The 27,358-nt window shown below is 37.1% G+C and overlaps 1 protein-coding gene and 1 long non-coding RNA gene across 4 annotated transcripts; one reads left to right on the top strand and one right to left on the bottom strand.

Annotated features, from left to right (window-relative positions):
* Positions 1-486: 486 nt before the first annotated feature.
* LOC104907608 (structural maintenance of chromosomes protein 5) lies at positions 487-25,947 on the bottom strand. Of its 3 annotated transcripts, XM_010696565.4 has the most exons (30): positions 25,652-25,944; positions 25,255-25,432; positions 24,827-24,980; positions 21,878-21,951; positions 19,083-19,232; positions 18,877-18,981; positions 18,642-18,787; positions 16,941-17,052; positions 16,701-16,856; positions 16,214-16,335; positions 15,996-16,140; positions 15,054-15,119; positions 13,797-13,925; positions 13,612-13,710; positions 13,286-13,451; positions 13,048-13,193; positions 12,900-12,963; positions 12,688-12,812; positions 12,475-12,552; positions 11,045-11,117; positions 9,268-9,371; positions 7,457-7,573; positions 7,301-7,378; positions 7,015-7,114; positions 6,869-6,923; positions 2,248-2,296; positions 2,082-2,169; positions 1,930-2,002; positions 932-1,035; positions 487-862 (listed from the first exon to the last, which is right to left on the bottom strand). In XM_010696565.4, exons 1-30 carry the CDS (start codon positions 25,687-25,689, stop codon positions 801-803), a joined length of 3,156 nt encoding a protein of 1,051 aa, XP_010694867.1. In that variant the 5' UTR covers positions 25,690-25,944; the 3' UTR covers positions 487-800. The 3 variants fall into 3 exon arrangements, 2 of the variants coding, with proteins under 2 accessions (XP_010694867.1, XP_010694874.1); XM_010696572.4 differs by lacking the exons at positions 487-862; positions 6,869-6,923 and having other exon boundaries at positions 927-1,035; positions 25,652-25,946; XR_008968291.1 differs by lacking the exons at positions 487-862; positions 932-1,035; positions 6,869-6,923; positions 7,015-7,114 and having other exon boundaries at positions 1,950-2,002; positions 25,652-25,947.
* On the top strand, positions 2,167-5,757 carry LOC125495030 (uncharacterized). The gene is made up of 2 exons (XR_007271587.2): positions 2,167-4,252; positions 4,852-5,757. It is a non-coding gene; the product is annotated as an uncharacterized LOC125495030 (long non-coding RNA).
* Positions 25,948-27,358: the final 1,411 nt, after the last annotated feature.

Genomic DNA, 27,358 nt, shown 5'->3' with positions numbered 1-27,358 from the left:
TTAATGAATGCTAATTATAAAATGAATTGCATTGAAAATTGAAATAGAGTAATAAGTAGCCCTATGTTAATAAATTAGAAAAATAGATAAGAGTAATAACTCTAGCAACTCATTTGGTAGTCGTTAATGAATTACGGTAACGAAAATAAATTTTAAGTGTAATTTGTTAAGAAGTGTCCTTAAAATCTCCATGGGGAGGCATTTTTTCTCCATGAGCAAGCAATCCTATCTCTAAACTTTTGTTTTTATCTTCAAGGAGAAGCAATTTTCATTACCGTTCATTACTATCTATTGGACGGAAATGAAAATTCAAGAAGAAAAGTGAATACTTTAGGATAAATTAGCATTATCATGTGAATGGACAACTTCACAAATTTACAGACAAATTCATTCTCATTACCATCATTTATAACCAACTACCAAACAGACCATAAGTGTATCGTGTCTAGCAATGATGTTTTGGTCGTATATGATAAACTTCTAGAATTTTGGTTCAATTAGAACTCTCTTCATAATGAAAGCTTACACAAGAAACTTCATTACAGAAGTTTGGCCGCCAGTGTTTTTAACTTTCGGATCCTCAATTCAACGGCAGCTAGAGAACTAAGATAAGATGTACTGCTAAAACTCCAAAATGAGCACTCGTCCAAGCTCTCTCATGTCTGGAACACATTGAGTGAGACTAATTACAAGGCGCAAGCAACGATAAACTATCCCCAAAAGGAAAATCAAACCTAATTACAGGAGTTGGTATTCTAATTTGTACAATTTAATCACTACTACAATGGAAACAAAGATCTTCAGCATTGAGCTTGGCCCAGTTGTCCAACGACAGTACCCCAACATTCTCCATTGCTCCACACTAAAAAAAACAGAACTTTGTCAGCTTGGACAATCAAAATAGGAAATGATTCTAATGTTGAGCACTAACCTTTGGCAGGCTCCTCAATCCATGGACCATTCATGATATTCAAGATGCTACATGCTTCACTATACTCTAGGTCAGGCAGCAATTTGGGTGTCAGCAAAAAACACCTGTGAAGAATACCACATACATTTAGACTTCGGAGTTCGAACGAAGAAAAAAAAAACTGGGCACAATCCAAATGGGGGGAGCCGTAATGGTTCGATATCACCAATGTCTTACTGATCGTGCAAATATACTATATGCAGCAGCATTACAAGTATCACAAGCTCACGAAGAATCATATGAGAAGGTTAGAAGACCATCAAACAAGTAAAGGCTGCAAAAGTTTACATTACTTTGAAAGATAGGAATTGTAACACATCTCAATAGATCCTGCATTATACATTTGTTCAGAGATCTCTACAATTGACTTCTACTTAATTTACCATAATGCTAGAATTTCGGACCAGAGTAGGTGTTGAGACGAAATTTCATGGGAAGTGGACTGATAATGAGTTTAGTTTCACTGAAAAGGCCCTACTTCCATTAGCTGCAAGTTTGTGCAATATCTTGTCTGCTGAGGGAATTTAATCACCCAATTCCGAAGTACACATTAGGTGTTCCCCTTGTGAGGAGGGCCACCTACTGTGTATTTTTCGTACCTTATTAAAAAAAATCCGAAGAAATAATAATACTAGTCAGCTCCTACCAACCAGCCAAAACAGGTAAAGGCCACTTCCATGCACCAAAAAGAGATCAGTCTGTTGGCAAGTTGTGCAGCCAGTTAAAGTGGTCCAGCCTAAAAATTAGTGTACGCGACAACATATAGATTATGCTAAACAAGATAAAATTACAATTACAGGAAAAGACTACTTCCCATCAAAACTCTGAATTCGAGATGAACATAAAATAACCAATTACAAGACGTAAAACAGATGCAAGTTTTCCAAATTATCCAACTATAAATTAGTAAACCAAAACAATGTCAGACAACAAAAGTTGGGTAAAACAAAAGTACTTACTGTGGTGTATTAAGTTGACTAGCAGCTCTCACCAACTGCTGAAACATCTTTCTTTCGTTGATTGGGTCCATTCCTGGAGAAGCACCAAAGACTAAGTAAACAATTTTTTTGTTCAGAATAGTTGATTCTTCAGCTTATATTGCAGATAGTACCTTGATTAATTTCATCAACCACCCTAAAGGGGCAATTTGTAAGATCTTGTAGAGAAACAAGGTACAGTATCGTTGAAACTGAACGCTCCTGCATGTACAATCACAAGATGCCATAAGGTACAAATATATGCAGGAATCAGAAAGACAACTTGATTATGTGAAGTACCCCTCCAGATTGATGATGCGCACTAAGAACTTGAAGTTGTCCAGCTTGCCTGATAAACAGAAGGACAAATCAATCAGATATGTAAAGCATCAGAATGAATTCCCGCTTGAATATTAGTTGGTCCGACAAGAGATACATAAATAAATTCAAGAAGATATCCTTCCTCTATCAAATTCTTAAATTTTTACCAAATCCTCCGACCCTCCCCGGCCAGTTCAATAACTTTCACAAGATAGCAATTCATCACAGAATATTTTAAGAAGAATCTGCTGCTTAGCAATTCTCCTTTCAACTTAGCAATTCTTCTTTCATGAACTTTGAGTTATTATGTTATGATTCTACTTGGGGGGTGTTCGGTTAGGAGTCTTGACATTCCCTTTACCCATATTTCTGTTTGAGTTTACCCCAAATTGCTCTACATTGATTCCGCAAACTGCCAAACCCCCCAGCAAGGTTTTGGATTCCCCAATATCTACACCATAACCAACCTTGACCACCACCCTTCCACCATCACCATCTGAAAATTGACCCCACCCACCCCCACAAACCACCACACTGCTGCCAAGCCTACCTCAAGGGCCAATGCCGACACCACCAGCGATCCCACCCCACACCTCACCTCAAGATCATAGAGAAGGCGACACGATAGGTGAGAGAAGGAGAACCACCAGATAAGGAGAAACAAGATATGAGAGAGAAGAAACGAGTGGAGAAAGGAGAACCACAAGAGAAGCAAACGCCAATGAGGAAAGAGAGGACACACGACAAGAGATGTTGTCAGTGAACTTAAAGTCTTAAACTCAGTCGCCAATAGTGCATTGTAGTTGTCACGGGTGAAAGAGAGAGAAAAAGATGGAGGGTGAAGAGGGTTTGTGACCCTTTCTAGTGCATAACCAAACACGTAAGAGAATTGTGGGGTTTAGAATTCCTTACCTTTACCTAGCCCCTTCTAGATTCTTTTCCCATTGCCCTCTCCCAACCAAACGTCCCCTTAGCTTAAAACGAATAATAACAGTTCTTATTAGTAAAAAACAATTTCAATCAGCAAAAATCAATTTTAATTTGTAAAAATCAGTTTTCATACAAAAATAAATTTTAAGCAATGAAAACAATTTCAATTCAATAAGATACATGTGAAGTGTGCAGAACTAGTATGTGGCACATTTTAATGATAACAATTGATATCATGATTTATGTGTTCTACTATGTATTTACTTCCCTTAGAGCGTTATCGGGTATTTTATGTTTTGTGGATGTTGGAAGAAAACTTTTTTTCTCCTTTACATGCTTGCGTGTGTGTGGCCGGACTTTAGCGGAGCATGATGGTGGCTTGGATTGGTACTGGTGTGGTGTTGTGGAAGTACAGTGGGCTGGGCAGTCAAGGTGAGGTGCTGGGGTTTGCTGGGGGACTACTTCAAGGGCAGCAAGCTAGACAGGGTGGAGTAGGTGGCTGGTACCTCTGCACAGTAGAATGCGAGCAGACAAGAAACTAGTGCTGTGTCATGGGAGTGCGTGGGCTAGTGTAGGCTGTCGTGTGGCTTGACTGAGTGAAAGGGAAATGAAGATATATATCTGCGAATAGGAGCCTTGAAGCGAAGCCTTATTCTCTTCCAAAACTAAGAATTCAAATTCATAAAATAGAGTTTAGTAATATGAATATACCACACCAATTCCTTATATATGGATGATGAGATTCCATTGATACAGAGCCAATTCCAATAGACTTACTAGAGGGTCCCATTGGCGTGCATCCGGTAGGAATTGAACCTACGAATTCGCCAATTATGAGTTTGGCGCTTTAACCATTCAGCCATGGATGCTTAGCGGGGATCCTCGTACATGGTGAATAAGCGTCTGGTAGGCTGTTGCAGGTAGGGGTGCTCCTATCCTCTTGTCTGCACACTGAAGAGCAACTGGACTCGGGCATGTGTGTATCATTGCTTGTCTTCTAATCGCAAATCTAAAGTTGGCGGATGATATTAAATTTAAATCGAGCATCCAAAAGGTACTGAATGAGTTGTCACTTGATTTTTCTCACCTAGTTGTTAATTTTGGAGAGATGAATGTTTTCTTTTTCCATTAACGGATTTCTTTTACTCATATTTTTTGCTTCTAATTTCAAAAAGTTGAGAGTTTGACTTATATGAAGTATTTGAATTGATGGGGTTATTGAAGTGAACTTCACGAGCTTTAACAGAGTAGGAATATTTTGTATTATGAGAGCTTTTCTCAAGAATACTATCACTGTGGTGAGATGAGACCACCTGTCTTGCTTAAGGTATAATGAAAAGGTTAAAAATACTTCCTGTGTTTCATATTACTTGAAACATTGCTTCGGGCACGCTTGCCGATACGTAACTTTAATCATTATTATCTCTCATTCTCTATAAGTAAAAACTATAAAAGTTTGATTTTGAAACTACATGTCGAGGTGAATCTAACAAGATCTCACATGACTATTTTTCCTTACGTACAATTCATAAAAAAGGGTGGGGGGGGGGGGGGGATGTGAATAGTGCAAATTGCAAAAGTCAAAATGCTTCAAGTAATATGAAACGGAATAAGTATAAAATACTGTGATTATGATGTTAAAAGACTATTCAGGTAATATTCAAAGGAATAGTTGATCAATGGAGAAGAACATGCCAACCTCTAGGGAGCTTTCGTGAAAGGTTATTGATTTGATTTGTCATCCCTTCCTCAGTTGCGGCTACAATCGAGATCTAGATTGAAGACTTTGCACACTAAGACTACAGAGGAATTCTCAAATTTGTGGACATGGGCGAAGCAAAGAAGGGACCAAGGGTGGCCATGACCCTCCTCCCCCGAGTGTTTCATTATATTGTTGTGAAATTAGACGTTTGCTATATTTTTTTAAAATCTAATACCAGTTATTCCGGCCCCCTGGTCAGTTATTTGGCTCCCTTATATTAGAGTTTTGGCTTCGCCCTTGTTTGTGGATACGGACACTAGAACTGTGAGAGATTTCCCTGCTTGTTTTGTAACATATAAGTTATTTCACATAGGGTTTTTTCATCTGTGATTAATTTGTTTTATCTACCTTTCATGTTCTGTTTCTTTTTTAGTGATTCATTATTTAATTAATCTTTTTTACTGATTATGCTGCAAAAGCTATTACATTTAATTAAATGAAGCTCCCAATAGTGCTAACATGATTTTATATGCTTTCCTTTTTCAACTCGTAAGAACTTCTAGTTGCTCAAACTGACGTGGATGATGGTTTTTTTAATTGCAGAAGTTAAGCTAATAATGGATTTTGGGGCTTGAGATTCTGAGGAGACTAGATAATATAGTGTTTCCTATAATCTAGATAGTTATCTATTTTTGAGGTTTCATTGTTAGTTTGGAAGTTCAGTTAAACTTTATTTAGAGTTAAGTTGTACTAAACTAGTTAAACCTTGGTTGTTTTAGTGACATTTCAAATGACGGAATTTTTGCTATTTGTGCTTCATCCTTGGATGATATTATATATTAAATTCGTTTTTGTCTTATTATTGTTAGAATAATCTCGGCAAATATGGGGTGTTAAAGAAACTCAAACCACAAACATGATACATACATGGTTCGCAATCCTCACAACAGGACCTCTATCTTATAAAGATGTTGTGCCCGGGCTTGCAGTGTCGTGCTTAGGCCCAAATCAGTAATTTTGCCATGTTTGTGCCTCGTGTTGTGTACTACTTCCCCCTCCATTAGTATTGCCAGGGGCCAAATGCAGCCTACGGCTTAGCAAGCACAATACCGTTCTCTCAAATAGGAGCAACACAAGTCACAAAGTATCAGCTCTCTCAAACTGAGGCAAGCAAGTCTATGCAGCAGCTGAAAAAATAAGAGTAAGAGGGCAAACTTGGTAATTCTTTTATTGTAGATTGGTTGGTCAGCAACTATAAGGGGGCTGTTCACTGTTCAGGATTCAAAATGGAAAATGAGTTTGTCCAGGTATTTAAGTGAGTAACTACAGTGCAAGCATGTAGGTTTAAAGGACATAAGATGGGGGATTTTTATGAATCCTTCAGGGAGTGAATCTAAGAAGTTAGGCACGAGGCAGGAGGGACAGTGAGGTTCCTTTTAATTCAAGCAACAGGAAAATTTTGTAACTTCTGTTTCATTATGGGGATGCATTATCTACACCTTTGTACTCGTCTTCTTTCGTACAAAATTTTCTATCTCAAGATTGACAGTCTTCCAAAATTTAACTGGGTGATCACTAGGAAAGGAACCTACAGAATACCTTGTGCTCCAGTCCTACACTATTATGCTCCTGTCATTATACAAATTCTCTTATTCTTCAGATATAGTCTCCTCCAGTATACTGCAATACAATATCTTTATCCAGTGATACTTTTGTGTACTTAGCTATACTTATTTAAGAGCAGGGAAGGTCATAGCATTCAAGCAGCAACCCAAAATTTAACTAGAGATTAGAGACTTATCGCACTGCCCATAAGTCATCCTCTCATTCCCTGGTATCTGATTTAGTCCCTTAAATAAACCAAGAAATATACAAAAGGAAGAAATGCAGATGAACACAGCTGACTAGAGGCGTCTTATACTGAAAGACAGTCAAACAGAAGGCAGAACAGCATTGAAAAAAAGATACCTGAACTTGACTTTTATAACAATTCCATATGCACAAAAGTCCATATCATGCTCATCTATCAATGAACAGAAGATTTATCAAACTATTGACCAAGACAACCATCTTCTCTACCACTAATGGTTCATTCAGGATATCACGATTGATACCTAATGATACTTCTCCAGCAACAGCCATCTCCTGGAAATTATGACCAAATGTTCCATTGATCTGTAAAACAAGATTCCGCAATGTTGGAAGCCAACTAGCCTGAAGCCAGAAGAACACTGTTGTCAACCAATAATTCATGCTAGAGAAAGCTCAAGCAGAAACAATAGACCTATGACAAAAAAGAGCCAACATTGCTAGACTTAAACTTGGTAGAGAGTAATGTTTCAAGGTAACAGCATAGATAAGAAAGTTCCAATTTTTCAAATTTCAGTAGAAGCAAATCACCTTCAAGGCATCTATTTCAGCCAAAAGAGTTCCTAATCCATGTTCCTCTTCTTCAAGCGTTTTAGCCAGGGTTTCAATCTTCCATGCGTAATAATAGCAAACAATTAACATAAGTGTGACCAAATGAATGTTCAATTCAATCAAAAAGGCATTTACCTTTCTCTGTCGCAATTCATATTCTGCCAAAACATTCTGATTGAGAAGGAGAATGGAACCAGCTTGTTCCAAAGTATCTTGAATAGCAGCCTCAAGTTCCTCAATTGTAGAAGGCATCTGAAAGCATAGAAAAATGCATGTAACTCAGAGAAATTTCATCTTCCAAGCAACAACACTTACATAGATATCTTAGAGATAAGAGTAGCCCTAACAGTTTTTTTAAAATAATGTATCTATGTTGTGCAAATTTTGCATAGTTTACAATACAGAAGAAATTTTTACGGGCAACAAAAAAAAATACACCTCCAGGGCAAATCATTTAAAGCTCCATGATGAAACATCTTATACTGTACCAGTGTCCCTGTGGCCACATTAGAAATATCAATAGAATCCCCGGAGCTCTCTGAGATTTTTCAGTAGGGGCCAATCTAGCATACTTCGCACCTTGTCCCAATCCATAGCTACACCTTTGGATGAGATTATGTGGCCTAAATACGCCACCTTAGCTTTTCAACTCACACTTCCCCCCCATTGGCATAAAGTTCATGTTTATCCAGAAGTTGCAGCACCAACTCCAAGTGTTCACAATGTGCTTTTTCATCTTGGTTGTAGACAAGGATATCATCAAAGAGGATTAACACAATTTACAAAGGAAAGGTTTAAATACCTCGGTCATGAGTGCTTGGAGTGTGTGTGTGTGTGGGGGGTGGGGGGGTGGGGGGGGGGGGTGGGGTGGGGTGGGGTGGGGGGGGGGGTAAGCCTGAAAGGCATGACGAGAAATTCGTAGTGGCCTTTGTGGGTTCGAAAAGCCGTATTCGAGATGTCCTCCTCCCTTACTAGGATTTGATGATATCTGGATTTTAAATCTAGCTTGGAAAAAACCCTTGAACCATGTAGTTCGTCCAACAATTCTTCGATCACCGGAATGGGATATTTGTCAGCTCGGTTGAGAGCCCAATAATCGACGCAAAATCACCATGACCCGTCTTTCTTCTTTACCAACAAAACGGGGCTTGAAAAGGGGCTAATATAGGGCCGAATTATACACGTTGTTAGCATGTCTCGAATTAGCCTTTCTATTTCATCTTTTTGGTGATGCGGGTATCTATAAGGCCGCACTAAAATGGGATCATGGCCTTGCTTCAACATGATGGCAGGTTCCCTGCCTCTTTTACGTGGCAGGCCTTCGGAAAGGTGGAAGACCTGTGCGTATTGGGTGATGATGGGTGTCAAAAATTCTGGAATCTTCAATCCCTCCTCCTGTCCTCCTGATTCTCCCTCATGTAATTAGGAATCCCTCGCCTTCAAGCAGCAAGGTTCGAATCATAGCTCGAAGGGAAATTTTAGAGCGTTCCAATGAAAGGCTACCCACGTGTACCTCTGTTTTTGTTTGGCTGCCCAGGTGTCCTCTTGCGCCTAGCATAAGTGACCCTGGGGGCCTCTCTCATTCTGTTACACCTGTGTGGACTCTGGAGGATCTTGTGCGCAAACTTATGTTAGAAAGGTCAATGGCAAAAGTGGCAGAAAAAGCAAGCAGTGCATGAATTAAATACGTCTTCTAATATCCCAGGTTATGGAAGTTACACTAAGTTGGCCACTCATATAAAGTGCCATCACTATTTTTGACAAGTCAGCTAAGGAACTTCATGGAATCGTGCTATAAAGACTCTGATGAATATTTTTCGAAAAATCCCAGTGAATAACAAAAATAAAGTAAACACACATATCAAGTCAGCAGTAATAGTTGAAATAAATGGTGTATATTTAGTAAGAATGTGTAAGAAGAAATCATTAAAATATGAAAAACTGACCTTAAGAAAGGCCTCCTTAATTTCAGGAGTGAACTTTACAATGGATTCTGCATATTTCTTGGCATTTGCAAGCCGCTCCTTTCGACGTTCCACTTCTTTGCTACCTGATTAGCGAAGAGTAAAGAAATATAAAAGCCAGTTCTACACGGCTATAATCTCAATTACTCAAGAACATTACAAAAGATAATAACAGACAGTCAGACATATATAGATTAGTTTCATCAAAAAGACTCTTTTGAGCAAGACCGTCGAACTAAAACCAAAAGATTAAAAAAAATGGCATGAATGTGGAAAACAAGGTGAAGAAGAAATAGAATTGGAAACAGAATTAACAGCCTTGAAAATATCGCGTCTGAATAACCAAAAGCCAGGACATGAATTTTGCAGACCATCTGCCAAACAAATAGGGGGTTGTTGGGCCAATGTTTATGCCAAAAAATTAAATTTTCTACCAAAGCACCTCCTCCACCACATAATTTGAATGTTTGTGCCGCATCATAAATGTCCTTCTAAAGTCAGGCTAATGCGATCATTTTTCTCAATTACAGAACTGTATTTACAAGTGACACAGCTTATAGAGGTCCGCGGTCCTTGAGATAACCGTTCAGATTGGTGTTTAGCTAATAATATAGATGGGAAACAAACAAGAAAAATTCACACTACTTTTTTCTACATCACTATCTATAAGACCCCAAAGTCTATAAAGAAGATCCAAACCGAGGTACCTGGGTAGTCTAAAAGGGGTCAAGTTTACAAACAGAATTCCATTACACCCTTGCTTCTAAGTACAGTAGTTGTTTGCTGGCTCACAACAAACAAGAAGTGTATTAATTTTAGGAAAAATTTGAAGGAACAACCATTTCTAAGAAAATTTTTTCAAAAAATTGACATTTAAAAAAAATCAAAAACCTACCTTTTAAAACAAATCCCTTTCAAAATACTATGAGATAACGATTTCAGTTAAGTTTAACCCTTTAGTTCAGCTGTTGACTTAAGCGTGGTAATCAATTCACCTTCTTCAACACCATCTGAAGCTCGAATTGGAGGGATATGTCCAATGGGCCCATGAACCAACTGTAGAAAAGCATCATTATTGGTGTCACAAATGGTGGGGAGAAGGTTGAAGAAGGTTAAGTGACTACCATATGCAAGTCAATGGCAGAACAAACAACCAAACTTAGCGTGACCGTTATCTAGTAACATCTTGAAAGAAATTTGTTGTAAAAGGTAGTTTATTGAAAAACAACATTAAAAGGTCGTTTCTTGAAACTTATAAAAGGTAGTTCCTTCAAATTTTCCCTAAATATTAACAAGCCATTTGAATTTTTGATTTGGTGTATCATGATCCAGAACCAAATAGTAAATTTTCAGGTCCATTGAAAATGCATAAGCACTTTGCATTTTATCTAGTCTACATAAAATCCATAAAGCAAGCACCAGCTGGAAAACAGTTTCTGCTTTCTAAAACATCCATAAAAATAAACACATATGGAGGGGAATAGAAAGATTTCTCCATCCTAATTCACAATCTCATTGCATTGAAAAAGGTACTGTAAACAAAATAAAAAAACAAGAAATAAGAATAACATGTTCCAACTTAATCAGAAAATAAAAGACATGGCTATAAGAGTACCAAAGTGCAGGTTTGGAATAGTTATACCAACAAGATCTGTTTAAAAGAGAGTGACTTGGCACTCTTAGAGACATCCAAGAAGACAGAGGATTCACAAGCTTTCCATGAAAGATCAGACTGATTGGAATGGCTAATCATACTTACATTGCTGCACTTCCACAGTTGCTTGCATAGCACAAGTCTCTTGCTGCTTCATTTCCATTTCAGACTCTCGTATCTGAAAAAGAATATCATGAATAAGATGTTACTACTACAAAAGCAACAATATCGGAGCCTTAATCCCAGTAAAATGAGGTCGCCTACATGAGTCAAGATTTTGTCTCTGGTGGTCCTCTACATGGATCTTCTCTACCTTGCATAGTAGATGAATGTGGGAAAAAAGAAGCATGAAACAGCCAGGTCTGAGGAAAAGCACGCCTAGACATATTCGGGAAGTTCAAGTATACTCATAGCTTTTAACAAACTGCATACCACATAATCCTATTATAAACCACTCCTTACTTACAAGATTAGGTAAAAAAGAAAGAAAGACAATCTATTGTTGAATAGTGTTGAAAAGATCCACTAGAACAGCAAAATCTTAATGCCACCTAAAGATAAAAAGTTGCACAGAACAATAAACAAAGGGGTTACACTCATGCTCCTTATGGAATTGTTTTCCTTAAATCAGTTCTGACCAACAGATTTCAGAAGCCAGCCTTCCAGAATAAAAGCTTCACTGATTCAACAATCTATCCGAACGGATACATTTTTCTTTCTTAGCAGTTTTTTTAGACTACTGCACAACTAAATAAGCACTGAAGATAATCGAAATTTTATGAAACTATTTGTCAAAAGTTAAAACATTACAGTTATGTTAGTGGCAATGAAATTTATCAAAAGATCAATAGGAAAAGTGATTGTTTTGGTTTTTCTGCGAGGCCACAAACTTTTTGCCTATACCTCTTTTTCAGTAAAAATAATACCTGTTGATCAAGCTTATTACAAATATTGACCAGACTGAACTCTCTTATCAGATTACTAGATCTAGCCCTCAATGCACTAACTTTTAAGCTTTGATAGAAAGGGGCACACTCTCATATCAGAGGCATCATATGCATGAGTACATATGTATCAGACATGTCCATTTCTCACATAGTAGATTTAATAAGTAGATTTTCAGAAATACAAACACAGAGGAGATGATATATGAGAGATAATACACAAAAACCAGAACAGCAGATGACCAACAAAAAATTAAGTCCTAAAAGAGACACCCAGGATGAAAAACAAATAAAATATTAATTCATTAAATTCAAAAGGTATGGAAATCGTTTATTTAGGCTGTAACTCAGCATTGGAAGTAAAACTTGTCAAATCACTTTAAGGCAACATGAGAATCAGCGGAAAGCTGAACAGATCGCCTACTCAAGTACTCATGTTTCGAAGATATCTTTGATCCAGAAATCCACAATTTAAGACTTATTTTCTCCGACATTCTCTGCAAACAAAAACTATTAGGTTTTTTACTCTCCTAGGCTATTTAGACAGCAAATACGACATGCTGAATTCCATATGATGACAGGAATAACTACCTTTGCATCGATTTCTATAGCAGACAGGCGTTTTTCAGCAAAACTCCATTTATGTGAAAGAGCCTCCACAAGTAAATTCTGAAAAGTGGCAAGGGGAAGGAGTAGATAAAACATTTTAGAACTTCATATGGATTCATAAAATCTTTGAGGATTACGAAATTAAACATCTTCAATCAAAATCAACCACACATAAACAACAAAAGAGAGCTTCACCTTAATCTCGATTGCATTATTAAGCCGCTGGACATTCAAATTTACAGCTTGATCAGCAAGGCTCGCAATCTGACCATCAACATCCCCCTCCTCTTCAATGGATTTCAATCTTGATCTCTTCTGGTCTAGACCACAAGTGATCATGCCAAAGCTATCATACATGTTGAATTTCAGACAAGATCATATAAGGAAACATATTTAAAGAGGCTTACTCAAGCGGTTTGCCATTTCCTTCCGCTTATTCCTCTCATTCTGCGACTTGGTGAATACTTCCTCCTGTAAAGATCAGCTAATCAATATAACTTCAATATCTAAAAACCAGCAAACGAACTAGATGACTTTTCCTCAATTCTAGCATACACGCTGTTTGCGATATTTAGCAGCTTCATTTTCAATCTGGGTTAGCTCAAACTGCAGAGTTTTCAGAATTCTGTCAAGTTCATCAATTGTCTGTTCAAGCTCAATTTTCCTGGACCTGAGACTCTCAATCTCTGAATTATCTGAACCTGCAAGCATGATTCAACATACTTTAAGATACCATCTGAACATGCACATCTGTAAAGAAATATGAAGTGGGCATACAAAAGCGTAAACATACCACATGAAAGAAGTTTAAACCTAGAAACTGGCACCACACTAGCGGACACATGATGACCATATCTAGATCTAGACCAATTATAGTGGTTAGCTGGAGTCCAAAAATCAAGTATTCCCAAATTTTCAACCTCATCTGCCCTCCGATCAGTTTCCTCAGTACCAATGTACTGTACACATTAGAAAGGATGTTAATGAAATAAATTTGGAAGTAGCAATAAAATGGCAAAAAAAATTGAAAGAGAACATAAATTTAAATTTTTTAACAAAGTATTTTAAGGCCATAAAATGTAGAACACTCAAGCACAAGGAGCAGGGAGGGGAGCATACAGAATGGTCCAGACCGGACTGACTAATCAGAACCTCCTTGACAGCAGCTGGAGCATCAAATACTTGATCAAGCCTAGCATGTATTCCAAGCTTGCGCATCTGCCAGATAATATAGCAACCATGACCCCGGGCAGAAACTCTAGCCATCTCAATGCAGAATAAAGAAAAGCCTTGAAAGCACATACCTCTTCAGATATTCGAGGTGAATCTCTACTCCGTTCTTCATTTTGCACATAATTGAGAATCGGGACGTCAAATGATTTCATGTTTTTCACCAAAAAGTCCCGATCGCCAGGATCTTGAGTGATGAAGGACTACAATGTCAAAGCAAGAAAACAAAAGGATAAGATAGTTTTGATTTTTTTCTGGGGGAGAAGGTGACAGGCAAGCTTACAAATTTGCTGAAGCAGACAAATATAAATGAACTTCACATCTTACCTATCCACCAAAATCAGCACTGCCTAGATCTAGATAAGAAAATATATATGGGAGCTTGCACGAATAAACAATAACAGCAACAAACTCAGTATGGATCCCACTGTTGGAAGTGCGAGAAATTCAACTGACAGAAAAAAATACAAGCTCACCACATATACACTTGTGCTCTATGTTACTTGAACTCAAGTACTCATGTCGGACACGAGGTGTGTGTCCAAGAGTCCAACTCAGCTATTGTATGAAAGATTCTGTGATTTTGGCTCCAAAATGAAGTGTATCGTCCTAGTATCATAGCTTGTGCTTAAGTGAGGAAAGATTACAGAAAGGAGGACAATACATATCAAGAAAATACAAATTACAGCAGAATGATGAAAGATCACTGAATTATTTCGTACATGCCAATAGAAGACCTAGAAGCCTATCTAATGAAAAAGAAAGTGATACGATAAAATATGGACAGAAATGCTGACAGGAGGGCAGTGCATCTTCCAACCAGAGGAATAGACAGAAATGATCACGCTAATCTTTCTGTCTTACATCAAGACCAAAATAAAATGGGCTTATTATCACAATCCCTAAGAGGAAGTCGGCATAAAAACCACTTTAAATGTTTCAGCATCTATTAATCAGTAAACAATCGATATCCATCTCATTGCTGGAGCCTTCTCTTAGCAGTGCTCATTTACCTCGAAGATAAACGCATACGACATCTCTTCTTGACCCCAATTTTTGGTTTCAAAATCACAATGACAACACTCAAACATACACAAATCGCTGCAACACCAACATAATTAAAGCTTCCTTACCCCAACCCCTCCTCTCTCCATAGTACAAACTCATACATCCCAAACAAAAAGCTTCACAAAAGAAAAAGAAACCAAAAGGCTATGCTACAGTGTGGACATCTATACTACAAATCAAATCAACAATAAGAGCTATTCCGACAATCCTAAAAACATTGTACCATGCAAGCTGTGAGAGAAGACTGATGAAACTTGACATACCCTCCATATGTAAAATGGAACTTGGCCCCCCAAGTAGTCAGCATGAGATTGGTCCTTGACAGTAACCTACATTCGCACAGCATAAATTGTTAGCTTATAAAATGTGTCATCCGAATACAAAGGCACCATCAGAGTCTCTAAGCTTTTCATATGACTTAAGCATCTTTTCATTGCATTATTTCAGATATTTGCCATGAATACAACAATATACACACGAAAAAACTATAACAATAACACAGGTATCAATGGGTGAGACTTGAGAGCCAAGTTCTCCAATACAGTCAATGTGGAATGTCCTCAGACTCATATACTGAAAGGAAAAGAAATCTAGATTGATAAACAAAGAAAAATCACACCAATGTTAAAGCTCACTCAAATTCATGTTGAGAATGCATAATGCATAATCAGAAGCTCAACTTCTTATAAACATAATGCTTTAACACCAGCTCTCTCTTGAAATCACCACAAAATCCAAAAATATGAATAAGACCAAATGTTAAGGATAGAGCAAAACGGACATGTATCCTCAACTGATTTATCCTCAAATGCATGTCACATGATCAACTTTGTCTTTTACGTGTAACTGCATGACATATTCAACTTAATAATTAAGATGCAGGCCAAACTACTGGGCAGTACCATACTTGTCACAACTATAACTCATGAACTGTGTTGTTTCATAAATAAAGGTCTAATACTTACAAGTTACAACACAGGGAAACAAAGCTGTCCTGGATCACAATGAGAGGTCTAACAGTCTAAGGCTCTGAAAGTAAACTTTCACATTTCCCACAAGGCGATAAGTTCCGGCGACCAAATAGGGCTAAAAGTATAAAATAAATCCCACAAGTTCATTATGTAGATTGCAAAACAATTCTCGAGATCTTCACTGCTCAAAGGAATATTCGTAATCTTGCAATAGGCCCAGTAATGCATATGTACCTCAAGCAGAACAGGTCCGAAAACCTCTCTCTTCAGTTGATCACGGTGTTCTTGCAACCAATGATAAGCTTCATTTATCTTGTCCGCCCCAGTTTTTTGCAGCTCATGCAGGAGCTTGTAATTTCTATTTTCCATGTCTTTTAATCTGCAAGGATTCTGTATTTGAGAATGAATGCACCATAAACAAATCCCAAAACCACATGTGCAGCTAAATATACCTGTGGGATAACTGTGTCAGTTTCATTCTGTTTTCAGACAAAATTTTACCGTTATCCGACTTTTGCTGTCTAATCTCTCTCGCATTGTCCTCAAATTCTACAATTTTGGCCTCCAACCTTTCCTGAATTAAAGACATTTAGCAAGAACTAAGCAATCACAAAGCATCCAAGTACAGATGATAATAGCAAAAGATACAAGTTGAAAGAAATGGTCAACTAACTTCAAAGAGGTTCCTAGGAAAAGACTTTACAGAAGAATAAACAATGAATCACAAAACTAAAGTTAAATCTGTCCGTACAAATATACAATGACAGCTACAAAATAGTCATGAATGTCATCTCAAGAGAAGTGACCTACCATATAATGATAGTTAAAAGACAGTAAAATTAGAACTTCCATAGAAAAGGCTTTGTGTAAGCCTGCATGATATAATTTAAGACTTATTGCATGTAAGAAACAGCCGACGAAAGGAACTACATATCATACAAATTCATCCCTTGGAGGTTCATAAGGCGGCAAGTTTGCCAGTTCCAATTCAGCAGCTGCAAGATCCTCCTGAGCTTTCAAAATTCTTTGTCGACGAGATTCTTCTTGTCTCTTCATTTCTTCCATGTCCTTGTACTTTCCAGCTACATTGACTACCTAAAATTGTCCAACATTGTAATTGAGAACGACAGCACATAATTGAAGTATTGAGCAGCAAGAAAGATAGGTAGGAAGCACAACCCATCGATTTTCATTGTCCTGAAGTTGCTTGCACCTTTGGCCATTCATATTCAGAGTATTCTGCACTTTTTTGCACTTTGATTCCTGCAGTGCTTTTTCTTCCTTCTGCTTTCTGGAAATGGTACAATCAGATTGAATGGGTCGACAAAGGCACTCTAAAATTTTAGGCTATACGAAACTTACAATTTGGTAGCTTGCTTGACAGCTTTCTTTCCGTGGTTGTAAAAATGTAGATCTTTAAATTGTGTTACATAATACCACATAACAAGGCAAACTTGGCAGAGTTTCATGCTTTGGTTAAATCAGTGGGTTTTCCCAAACGTTTCATATAATTTTGACGGTGCGAATATTTGAAGTTAATATAAGAGGGTAACATCTAATTTGAAATGTTATCCAGCAACTAATACTCCCTTTCCCTCAAACCCTTTCCCTTTTTGTTTCTCCCAATTACAATCACCATTTCCTTTTTGGAACTCTGCCACCAAATATAATCTTATTTTCCATACCTCTAACCAATAGAAAAGAATAAATTACTTGTTGCCTACCTTTTTTTTCTCACACTTCACTCAACAAAGGCCCACCACAAAATCCTCTCCTAAAGCTAGTGCCCATAAAAATGCAGAGGGATTTGAGGGAGGAAGGGAGTATAACTAAAGCTCACAGAGTTCCTCTGAAAATAGACCGATTGGTGAAACCGTAAGAAAAATGAGTGAAGAACAAATGACAATTTAATCGAATACACTTAGCTTTCCAAGTAGCTTTAGAGTTCTACCAGGTGAAGAACAATGTTCCATGAAGTAGTTGTTTGACTTTTGAGTAAGTTTTAGAGGTAGAGCCGTAGAGGTAGTATAGAAAAGTGAAAATATGTAACTTTTAGGCTATAGGTAGCATGGCTCAAAACAAAGTACAAAGGTGCAAACTATCCCTGGACAAAGGATTTAGGAATAGATGGTAATGCACACAACGAGATACAGTTTACAGCAAAAAATTGACTCGTAACCCAAAGCCTTCAATACTTTTATTACAAACTACCAACTTTCACTAACATAGTAATGTTAGAATTTAGTCATTAATACAAAATGACGATAATAATTTAAAACCAATACAAACAATCTTGTCTTATTTACTTCTAAACTACCCATTTAATATTCCTATTTGATATTTCCACATCAAACTTTCATGTTACTTCAAGAAAGAAGTTTACCCACCCAGCCACCCTACCACGTGATGTGGAAACCCCACTAACTTTGTCAACACTCCTCATTCAATCTCTTAGCAATACTATCAGTTTACTTTTACATTATTTATCAAAACAGCCTACATTACCCTTATTGAGCTCTAGGTGGTGCCCGAACCTAACTGGAAAAACTTGCGCACGGAGAGAGTATATTAGAAGATAATTTTATTAAACCATTAAATTGTAGTCAAAGTCACTAAGATCAAATGAACTATTTTGCTTTTGCAAATACTAGAAAGAGACTACCCAATGGCATGAATAGCATGTGCACTGACACGAGCATGGACCACTAGGAAACGAACTAGGCCATGTGCCTAGGTCAAAATCTGGCCTGGATTGGCACGAAATGAACCCAGTGAGCACATAAGAGTAAAGAATACCAACTTTTATATGTTCTACATGAAATAACAATGACAATCGAAACGGCAAATGACGAATAACACTACACTGACTAAAAAACTTACATAATAGGTTGTTTGAGATCATTCAAGATTTTTGCAACTTCATCAAATTTCCTCTTTGCATCATCGTGCAACTTCTTGGCTTCCAAATATTCAGCCTTGTTCATATCATACTTCAACCAAGGCAATTTTTTCTTCATTAGATCAACCTACAGATAATTAAAGGAAGAAACCAATGATATTATAAAAAGGTAAATTATGTATTCCCATCCCTGCTTAAATATCACAAAATGTGAACCTGAGCAAGAAGGTCTTCTCTTTGACGAACTCGTTCAACATCTCGTTCTTGTTCAGCATGTTGATCCTTCAGCTGGTTTAATGTCACTTTATTCCCATCAACAGCCTAAAATACAATACATAGTACATCAAAAAACGACAACAATATAACATGTACAAAGAAAGGAAGTTTTATCTCTAGTGGGAGACATTAAACAAATAACTTACTCTTTGGAGTCTGCCGAGCTGGCTGCTTTTTTCTATAAGAGTGTCATGTTGCATTGGAAGTTGAGGATCACCAATAGCGTTTTCTGTTGCACGTAACAGGTCGACAGGACTTAACTTGGCGAACTCACACACTTTGTCTTGCGGTAGAAACTGTTGAGAACCCATCACCACCAACAACAAAAGATAAAGAAGGTTTAGCAGTAACAATGAAAATACAAACAGGCAAGTAGAGAAACAAAGAAGTAGAAAACAAAATAAAATATAATAGGGAAACTTGACAACGGCAACCCTAACTATGACTAGTCATTTTTAAAAGGTCCCAACTATGGATTAACTAGGAGTAGCCCTCTCCCTCTCTCAGCCTTTTCTCTTCTCAGCCCTCCCAGAAAAATTCTCTAATTCCCTTTGCAGTTCCAAAATTTCAATGCTCCAACACTCCTAGTATCTTATGATGATAATAATACTGAAATTCTGTTTAATTGAGTTTCTAATTTGCTCAACTCTGACAAAAACATTTCTCAAAAAAAAAAAAAAAAAAAACTCACACTCACGATTGAAAGCTTCTAAAGATAAAATAATATAAGGTGATTGAAATCAATCAAAAAAATTTGAGGAAGTGGCTGAATGGCTAGCTATCTTTCCGCATTAGCCATTTGGGGTTGTTGTCGGAGACAATGTAGGAGAGGGAAGAGAAGAGAGTCACTGGGTTCTTCAGAGTGATAGAGGGAGAGTGGTAATACTAGTAGCAGCCTAGCCAAAGTGGGAGGTCATAAGGAGGTAAAAAGCCAAAGCAATATCTAGAATAAAGCTCAAGGAAACCTGCTGTGAGGGTATTTAAGCCATTTTAGCAGGTCACTTTTTATGATGACTGTTTTGGGAAGCCACACACTGCATATGATTGGGACATTCTAAAGATGGGTCATAAGTGAGACCATTCTTATCAATTTTTCCAATATAATATACACAGCATAAGGCAAGAAAGCAAGAAGAGATAAATCGCATATTGATCCCAAGTAAAGACAATGGTCAACAGAAACTCAATGGTTAACTCAGCAAAGAATCCATTAAGAATGGCCTAAACTAAAGGAAAGAAATTCTGATACAGCCATTTTTCAGTTAATAAAAAACAACCACCAGACATAAATCCCATTGTTGGAGAGGTTTGAGGAGTTACAACAAATGTGGCCCCAATCCTAACCAATGTGGCCACTAAAAAACATCAAACATTTTTGGAAACAAGAAAGGATGATACTCCTACCATAATGTCAATTTTTCCATCAATAGCAAGGAGGTGTCACCCATATAGACATGACGAGCTAGGGTCAATCTTGCAACTACAAGTCACCCAAACCCAAAAAAAAAGGAACTCCAGAAAAAGTCTAGCCCAGAATCTTCAGAATCATGCATGTCACACCCACGTCTTTACAAATTACAAAATCAAGGGAATGGCAACTGATTATTGTAGAGTAACTAGAGTTTGACTTCTATCCAAGATCGTCAAAAGAAAGAAATTAATGCGAAGAGACAGGGCTTTTTTCCTCAAATATAACCCAGCTCCTCTCCTTCGATGTACACCAAAGCCTTGACTTCGGTCCAAACATTTGGTAAGCCATGTGAAACAAAGAGCGGCCAGTGCAGTCACCTGAAGAAGCGTCGTGTGGACCTGAGCTCACACTAGTGCTAGAGAGAGAAGGGGAGAAGAGAGGCTACAAAAGTTGAAGGAAAATGCCTATGGATGAACTTGTTTGCTTGAATGTTTAGAAAAATAGCATTAATAATGTTGAATGGAGGAAAAAAGACCATGTGCGCGGTACGCCACGTCGCCAATATTGTTCAGAGGGTAAAGCTCATTCAAACCTCTTTAAGATTGGTTGGGACTGAACGGTGATAACATTCTGTCTTTCTTTCTTAAATTGACACCACGATATTATCTATGAACATCCCCTACATCTATCAATGTATCCCCTCTTCCCCCAACTTTCTCGTTCATAAGGACTGCTTTCTTTTCTCCTTCCTCCACTCCACTATCTACATAGAAACAATTTTGGAAATAACACATCAATCAGCCAACAACTTATAAATTACTCGAGGCATTCTCACATGGACTCAGTACAAATAGATGAGAGAAAAGGATTAATGATCATGTTAACTATGTTAGTACATTCTAGTACTATGTCTGAGCCCCAATAATGGTTAGTTCACTATTGGACTTAATACTAGAAAGCATCCCTACCAACCTTCAACTATTGGACAAAAGAGTTGAGAAAAAAATCCTCGCGTTTCCATCCCCACACATAGCAAGATCCATACTTGGTGATGCTAATGCAACCTGCAGGTGATGAAGGCGGACCCAAGTAGCCAGCAAATTCAAGCCAACAGAAGATTCCTATTTGCTCCATATTCAGTTCAGGGTGAATCCACAACGAACATTTCAATCCTTTTGCCATATATAACTTCAATGCCTATAGTCTTTTCAGGACTAGAAAAAGGGTCCTGAACTCAATAGAAACTTCAAATCTCTAAAAATAAGTCCTTGATTCTGTTTCTTTGTTAGTTAGTAGTAACACATTTTAAGGAATCACTTATCAAGTGGTGAAAGGGAAAGGATCCATTCTCATGAACATAGAAATGAATCATCATCAAGTTCAATTATTTTTGTTGCTTCCAGAGTTAGAGCTAGACAATGTCACCTAAACAGTCCTTCGAAGATTGAACAACTTATCCACCATTACTAGATTCCATGCACCAAAAGCATCAACACTAGGCATTTAAGTTACTTTGAAATATAGACAAACCTGAGTCAAATTGTTAACTTGGATATTGAATTTTTGAACTACTTCAATAACATCTTTCTTTGCAACCATCTTGCCTACAACCAAAACAAATTGCATCAGCATTCAAAATTAGTAAACATCACGTTGTAGGGAACAAATCACTCATTCCACTTGTTCCCTGCAAAGGAAGATAAAGTGGACATAAAAGAATAGTATTTCAAACAATGATGTTTTTAATATGTGGTGTCCATGTAGCTAACCCCATTCTTTTGGGATTAAGGCTTTAACATTGTTGTTGTAGGGAAGAAGGAATAAGGAACAAGTGGATTATATTTCTACAAAAAGCTTCTTTGATTGAATCTCCTAATTTCAGAAGCCTAGATTACAAACATTCTCAAAGAATGAAAAAGATATGAGATGAATTTGACTATTATCTTTTTTCTTTTTTAAAAAAACAATGAAAGAGAAGTCATGCATCTCAACAACACAATACACAGACAATCAACATCTACACAGATTTCTGTCAAACAGAAACTTACCAAGGCTTTCTACTCACATCTCTTACATGCATTCAAATGCATGGAGAAACTAAATTTGCTAAAACAGATAACACAACTTTGGAAACCTGAAGACAGACCTAGAAAAAGAAGGGGGGTGGGTGTGGGATCTTGAAAATTTGCAGCTTTTAAAAGATCTCTAATGTCAAAATCAGCAGAACCCAACTTTAGGATAGCGAAATTCAATGTCATCAAGCCCATCACCATGGAGACATTCGTCTTGCAAAGGTAAATTGCAGAAACAGCTACATTTCCTTTAAAAAGTCAAATCTAACAAAGTGCAAGAAGTGTTAAAATTATGTCCTATAATAATCATTCAATACTCGGATAGTGTGAGCTCATATGTAGTGTTGGATATTTGACATTCATTTAGTATTAGGTGGTTATGATGTTTTGACTAAACCTATTATGACTTGTGAGCTTTTAAAAATTGGTCTTGCTAGTAATGTTCAATGAACCCATAAGTCCATTCACCAAGCAAGTTGAATCATTAGATAATTATTGGACCTAATTATCTAAAAGCCTGATTACCTAAAGCGAATTGAGTGCATTTAATCATCACCTATATATATGTCGATATATATGGAGGAAGAAAAGACTATCGATTATCATTAAGATGAAGGCCCTAATACTAAGAGGGAGAGAGAAACTTGTGTTCCTGAAGAAGAGAGGGAAGACAAATATGATTTTCTGTGGCCATACTAGCATACTAAGGCACATCTATAATCTACAAGATTTACATTATTAGGGGCTGTTTGGATTTGTTAAAAGGAAAGGGAAAGGGTTAGAGAAAGGGTTACTAGGAGAATGGAAAGGTTTACCCTTAGATTTCATAAATTGTTTGTTTAGAAGTATCAAAGGGAAACCCTAAAGTTCCATCACCACACATTATTCCTTCCACAACCACCAATGCCACCCTTTCTCTTAGAATTTATCATTTCTCCGTCATTGTCCCTTCCCCCTCCTCTGCTGCTGCTGCATCCCCTTTCCCCGCCGCCACTAACCCCCAATTTCCCCTCAAGTCCTTTGTTCTTTTTGAATCCGGTGGGAGGGGTGGTGTTTTCGGGTGATGAGTGGTGTTTCCAGTTGATCTGATGGTATTTTCGGGTTTTGTGATGGGGTTGCGTAAGTTGTGCGGTGGTCTTGGTGGGTTGTGGCGGTTGTTTCAGCCAGGTTGCTGCGTCTGATTTGGGTTGGCTGCGACAGGATTTGCGGTTGTTGGGCTAGGGTTGGGGTGGCTGGGACAGGGTTTACGGTGACTGGGGCAGCGTTTGTGGTGGCTAGGCTAGGGTTTACAGTGGAGAAGCGGTGGTTTCGGGTGCTGGCCGAGAATTTTGGTGCCTGGGGGTTTCGGGTTGACAATGGTAATTTCGGTGGAGGGGTAGTGGTTGTGGTGGCAATGTGATGGTTATCAAGGTGACCATGGAGTAGAGGAGAGAAAGGGTAAGTGATACCTTGGGTAGGGGTGGGGAATCAATGTAGAGGAGTTAGGGGGTAACCATGGGGTGAAGAGAATGATTTAATACACCTATCGAACAACAACTAGAAGAATCAACTTACTTAATTTCCTTACCCTTCCCTAAAGACCCCATACCAAACACCCCCTTAGTAGTAACAATCATATCTTCTTTCATCACATGATGAGTGTTAAGTAAATTTTCCTCATTTCTTACAGGTAAACTACAGTAGGTGAGTACAACCATTCTGCATATGCAACAGCTCATTGCCATGTCACTCCTATGAGAAGATGGATGCACTTAAGAAGTGACAACGCCTACTTTTTAGAAACCTGCAAGTGAGGTATGGTTGATCATTGATGGCAAGGTACTCAAACATGGTGCTTCTTTTATATCTTAATCAAACCGAGTTGTTACTAAAAATCAAAAATAAGTAGCATATTATAAAATATAAAAAAAAGTGTGAGGGCAACATTAGATAGATACTTCATACGGTGTGTGATTGGAACACAATTCTAGAGATTCAAAGAAACTGGGTGAATATTTAGTCGTTATTGTTAAATGATAGTTTGTCCTGCCTAGTTTCTACTATTTCTTTGTTGTCAAAATATTGTCTTTTCTCTTGGCAAAATAAAACAAATAGTTCTATATGTTATGCAGTCTTTAGTGAATTATATTCTCTTTACAGCATGTTATTTTCCAACCATGATAGCGTCTTTCCAGCCCAATCTAAATCTTGTCAGAACTCAAAGGTAGGGCTTAAGTAAGTCTAGTTATACCAGCGCCTTAGCAGTATGCGGCATATGTGCCACAAGAGAAATCATTTTCAAAGGGGTCGCAAGAAAATCATTGGTACAAAAATAGAAACTAGAATTCGAAGGAATCCCTTGAACCAAAATTTAAGCTAACACACTAAGCCAATTCTCCTCATCTCATGCAATATGATGTTGCCTTACCATTCAACTGCCACTCTGACTTGTTGCTTGTGTCAATTTTACGAGTAATGCAAATCTGCTCCTCCCCAGAGTCACCTCTCAAGGTGATCTTGGTGTACCCCGACTCCTCTCCCCGCTTTACATATGCTCCAATACTTCCCGCTCTCCCAAGTATCTACAAAACCATATACAGCATCCAAGTTGACATAAAGGGTTTAAATCCTCTCCAAACATCATCATCATCATCATCATCATCATCATCATCATCAAACCCCCACCGAAACTATAAAAGGTACAACAAAAGTCTATAGCTTGTTTGGTTAAGATAATTTGAAATTTTCCAATCAAACTGCTAGACAAATGTAGACTACTTTTATATAGGGACGGAGTCGTAAAGAGAGCTACGCATATATGCTTATAGACTTAAAATATGGTTGCGATGTACAAACCTGAGGATCACCACCAAGACCAAGTGCAATAGCGCATACAATCGAACTCTTTCCGGACCCATTCGGACCAATTACAAGGTTTAAACGCGAGCCAGGCTTGCATTTTATATGATTAAAGGTCATAAAATTATGCAGCTCGATCTCAATTATATTTCCAGGCAAATAATCATCTTCCCCTCTGAAGCATAAAAATAAAACCATCAAAATAATGCCTCACTCTCCAGTCAACAATTTAATACGAGTACAGATGATCAATCAATACACAAATTCTTAAAATAACAAAAGGAGGAAGAAAAAAGGGAAATTTGTACTTGAGAAGTTACGAAACCCTAGAATTATGCGAAATCAAAAAATCTAAAGCAAGGAAGCTGAAATTGATAGTAGTAAGAGTCCATACCTGCTGGTTTTAGGGCGTTTAGCACGCCTTTCAGCCATTGAAGACGGTAATTTGAAGTCTTTGAACTCGAAATATTAACCCTAAAGGGAATTAATTAGTAGAATTCAACAACATCGGATATAAAATTAGGGTTTTTCTTGGGTAAAGTGTGAGAAACGAGAAAGAGAGTCCCCAGTTTGCAGGGGAACTATGGAATTGGCGCCAAAATGAAATGGTCAAAGGAAACACTACTGACTCAGTCACTTGTGTTATTGCGTACGTACGACCGTTTACCGGTGTGGTGCACTAGTGCTTATTGCCTAAACCGTTCGATTATGGTTATGAATTATGATCATTGTTGTTAATATTTCGATCTGGATTTTATGATTTTACGATTTGGAAGAAATTCATCGATCTCGATCCTACATAAGATCTTAATTTTATAGGATCTTTCGATCCTATCCAATCATAAAAAACTATATGGTAGGATTTTAAATAGTTTAACATATTATATTTCTCCTATTATATTATATTACTTCAATTTTATATATAGTATTGAAAAACTATCATCATTTGTTAATGAAATAAGTCATTATTAACTTGTGTAAATTTTTAACATGAGTTCACCACCACATTGTAGTATAATTATCTTTATTTTACGAAATTATAGGATCTTACGAGTCTACGATACGATCCCACCTATTCGATAGATCCTACCAACTCCTACGATCCAAATGAGGTTCCCGATCCTGATAAAATTGTTTATGATTCTACAATTTAATGAGCCGAAAAATAGAAATGTTTGTAAGTATTTATAACTAGTTGTTTGGGGCTGACGATGACCATTATCATCTATTAATGTGAATTTGAAGTCCTAATCAAACAATTGAGAAAAGTGGGGGGAAAAAAGAGTTATATGTATTGGATTGTACCTATGGAAGTATTGTCCAGTTCATAATATGAATTATTCATCAATATAATTCTCAACTTCAATAGAGTACACATGTATATATATAGATGTATAATTTACTTACGAAGAATATAAACAATATTGTTTTTCAAATTTAGGTAATGTGAGAATGTAAACGACGTAATTAAATGGTGTAGTAGTATTAATTCCGGAGGTTATAAAAAATCGAAGACCTTTTTTCAATATAAGAGTAATAAAAAGTATTACACGTTATAATTAGCATTAACTTACTAAGTATTTGTGTGTATATATATATATATATAGGTAGGATCCGCTAAAAACCAGTGTTAAGTTGAAAACTGAAAACTTGCTCATTTTACAAATTTTTGCTCATTTTACAAATCTTTGCTCATTTTACAAATTTTTGCTCATTTCAAATTCTCGCTCATTTCACAATTTTTTGCTCATTTTACAATTTTTTGCTCATTTTACAATTTTTTGCTCATTTTACAAATTTTTGAACGTTTTATAATTTTTGCTCATTATACATTTCTGCTCATATTTTCAAAAATTTTTCATTTTACATATATTTTGCTCATTTTAAGAAACTTATATATATATATTGTTTTTTATTGTTTTAAAAATATAAATGTTATATTGTCTTTAAAAAATTTTCCCACAATCAACAATATGAGATTGTAATTGGTCGGTGCATTTGTATCTCAAATTAGAGGTAATGAGTTCGAATATTAAAACTCACACTTTTGTTCAATGTGTTTCAATTGATTGTGTAGGGAATAAGGAATACACGTGACAAT

Source organism: Beta vulgaris, chromosome 2 (assembly GCF_026745355.1).
Source record: "Beta vulgaris subsp. vulgaris cultivar EL10 chromosome 2, EL10.2, whole genome shotgun sequence".
In the NCBI taxonomy this organism is placed as follows: Eukaryota; Viridiplantae; Streptophyta; class Magnoliopsida; order Caryophyllales; family Amaranthaceae; genus Beta; species Beta vulgaris.
Note: the sequence above shows the minus strand (reverse complement) of the source record. Positions and strands in the feature narration are given on the sequence as shown.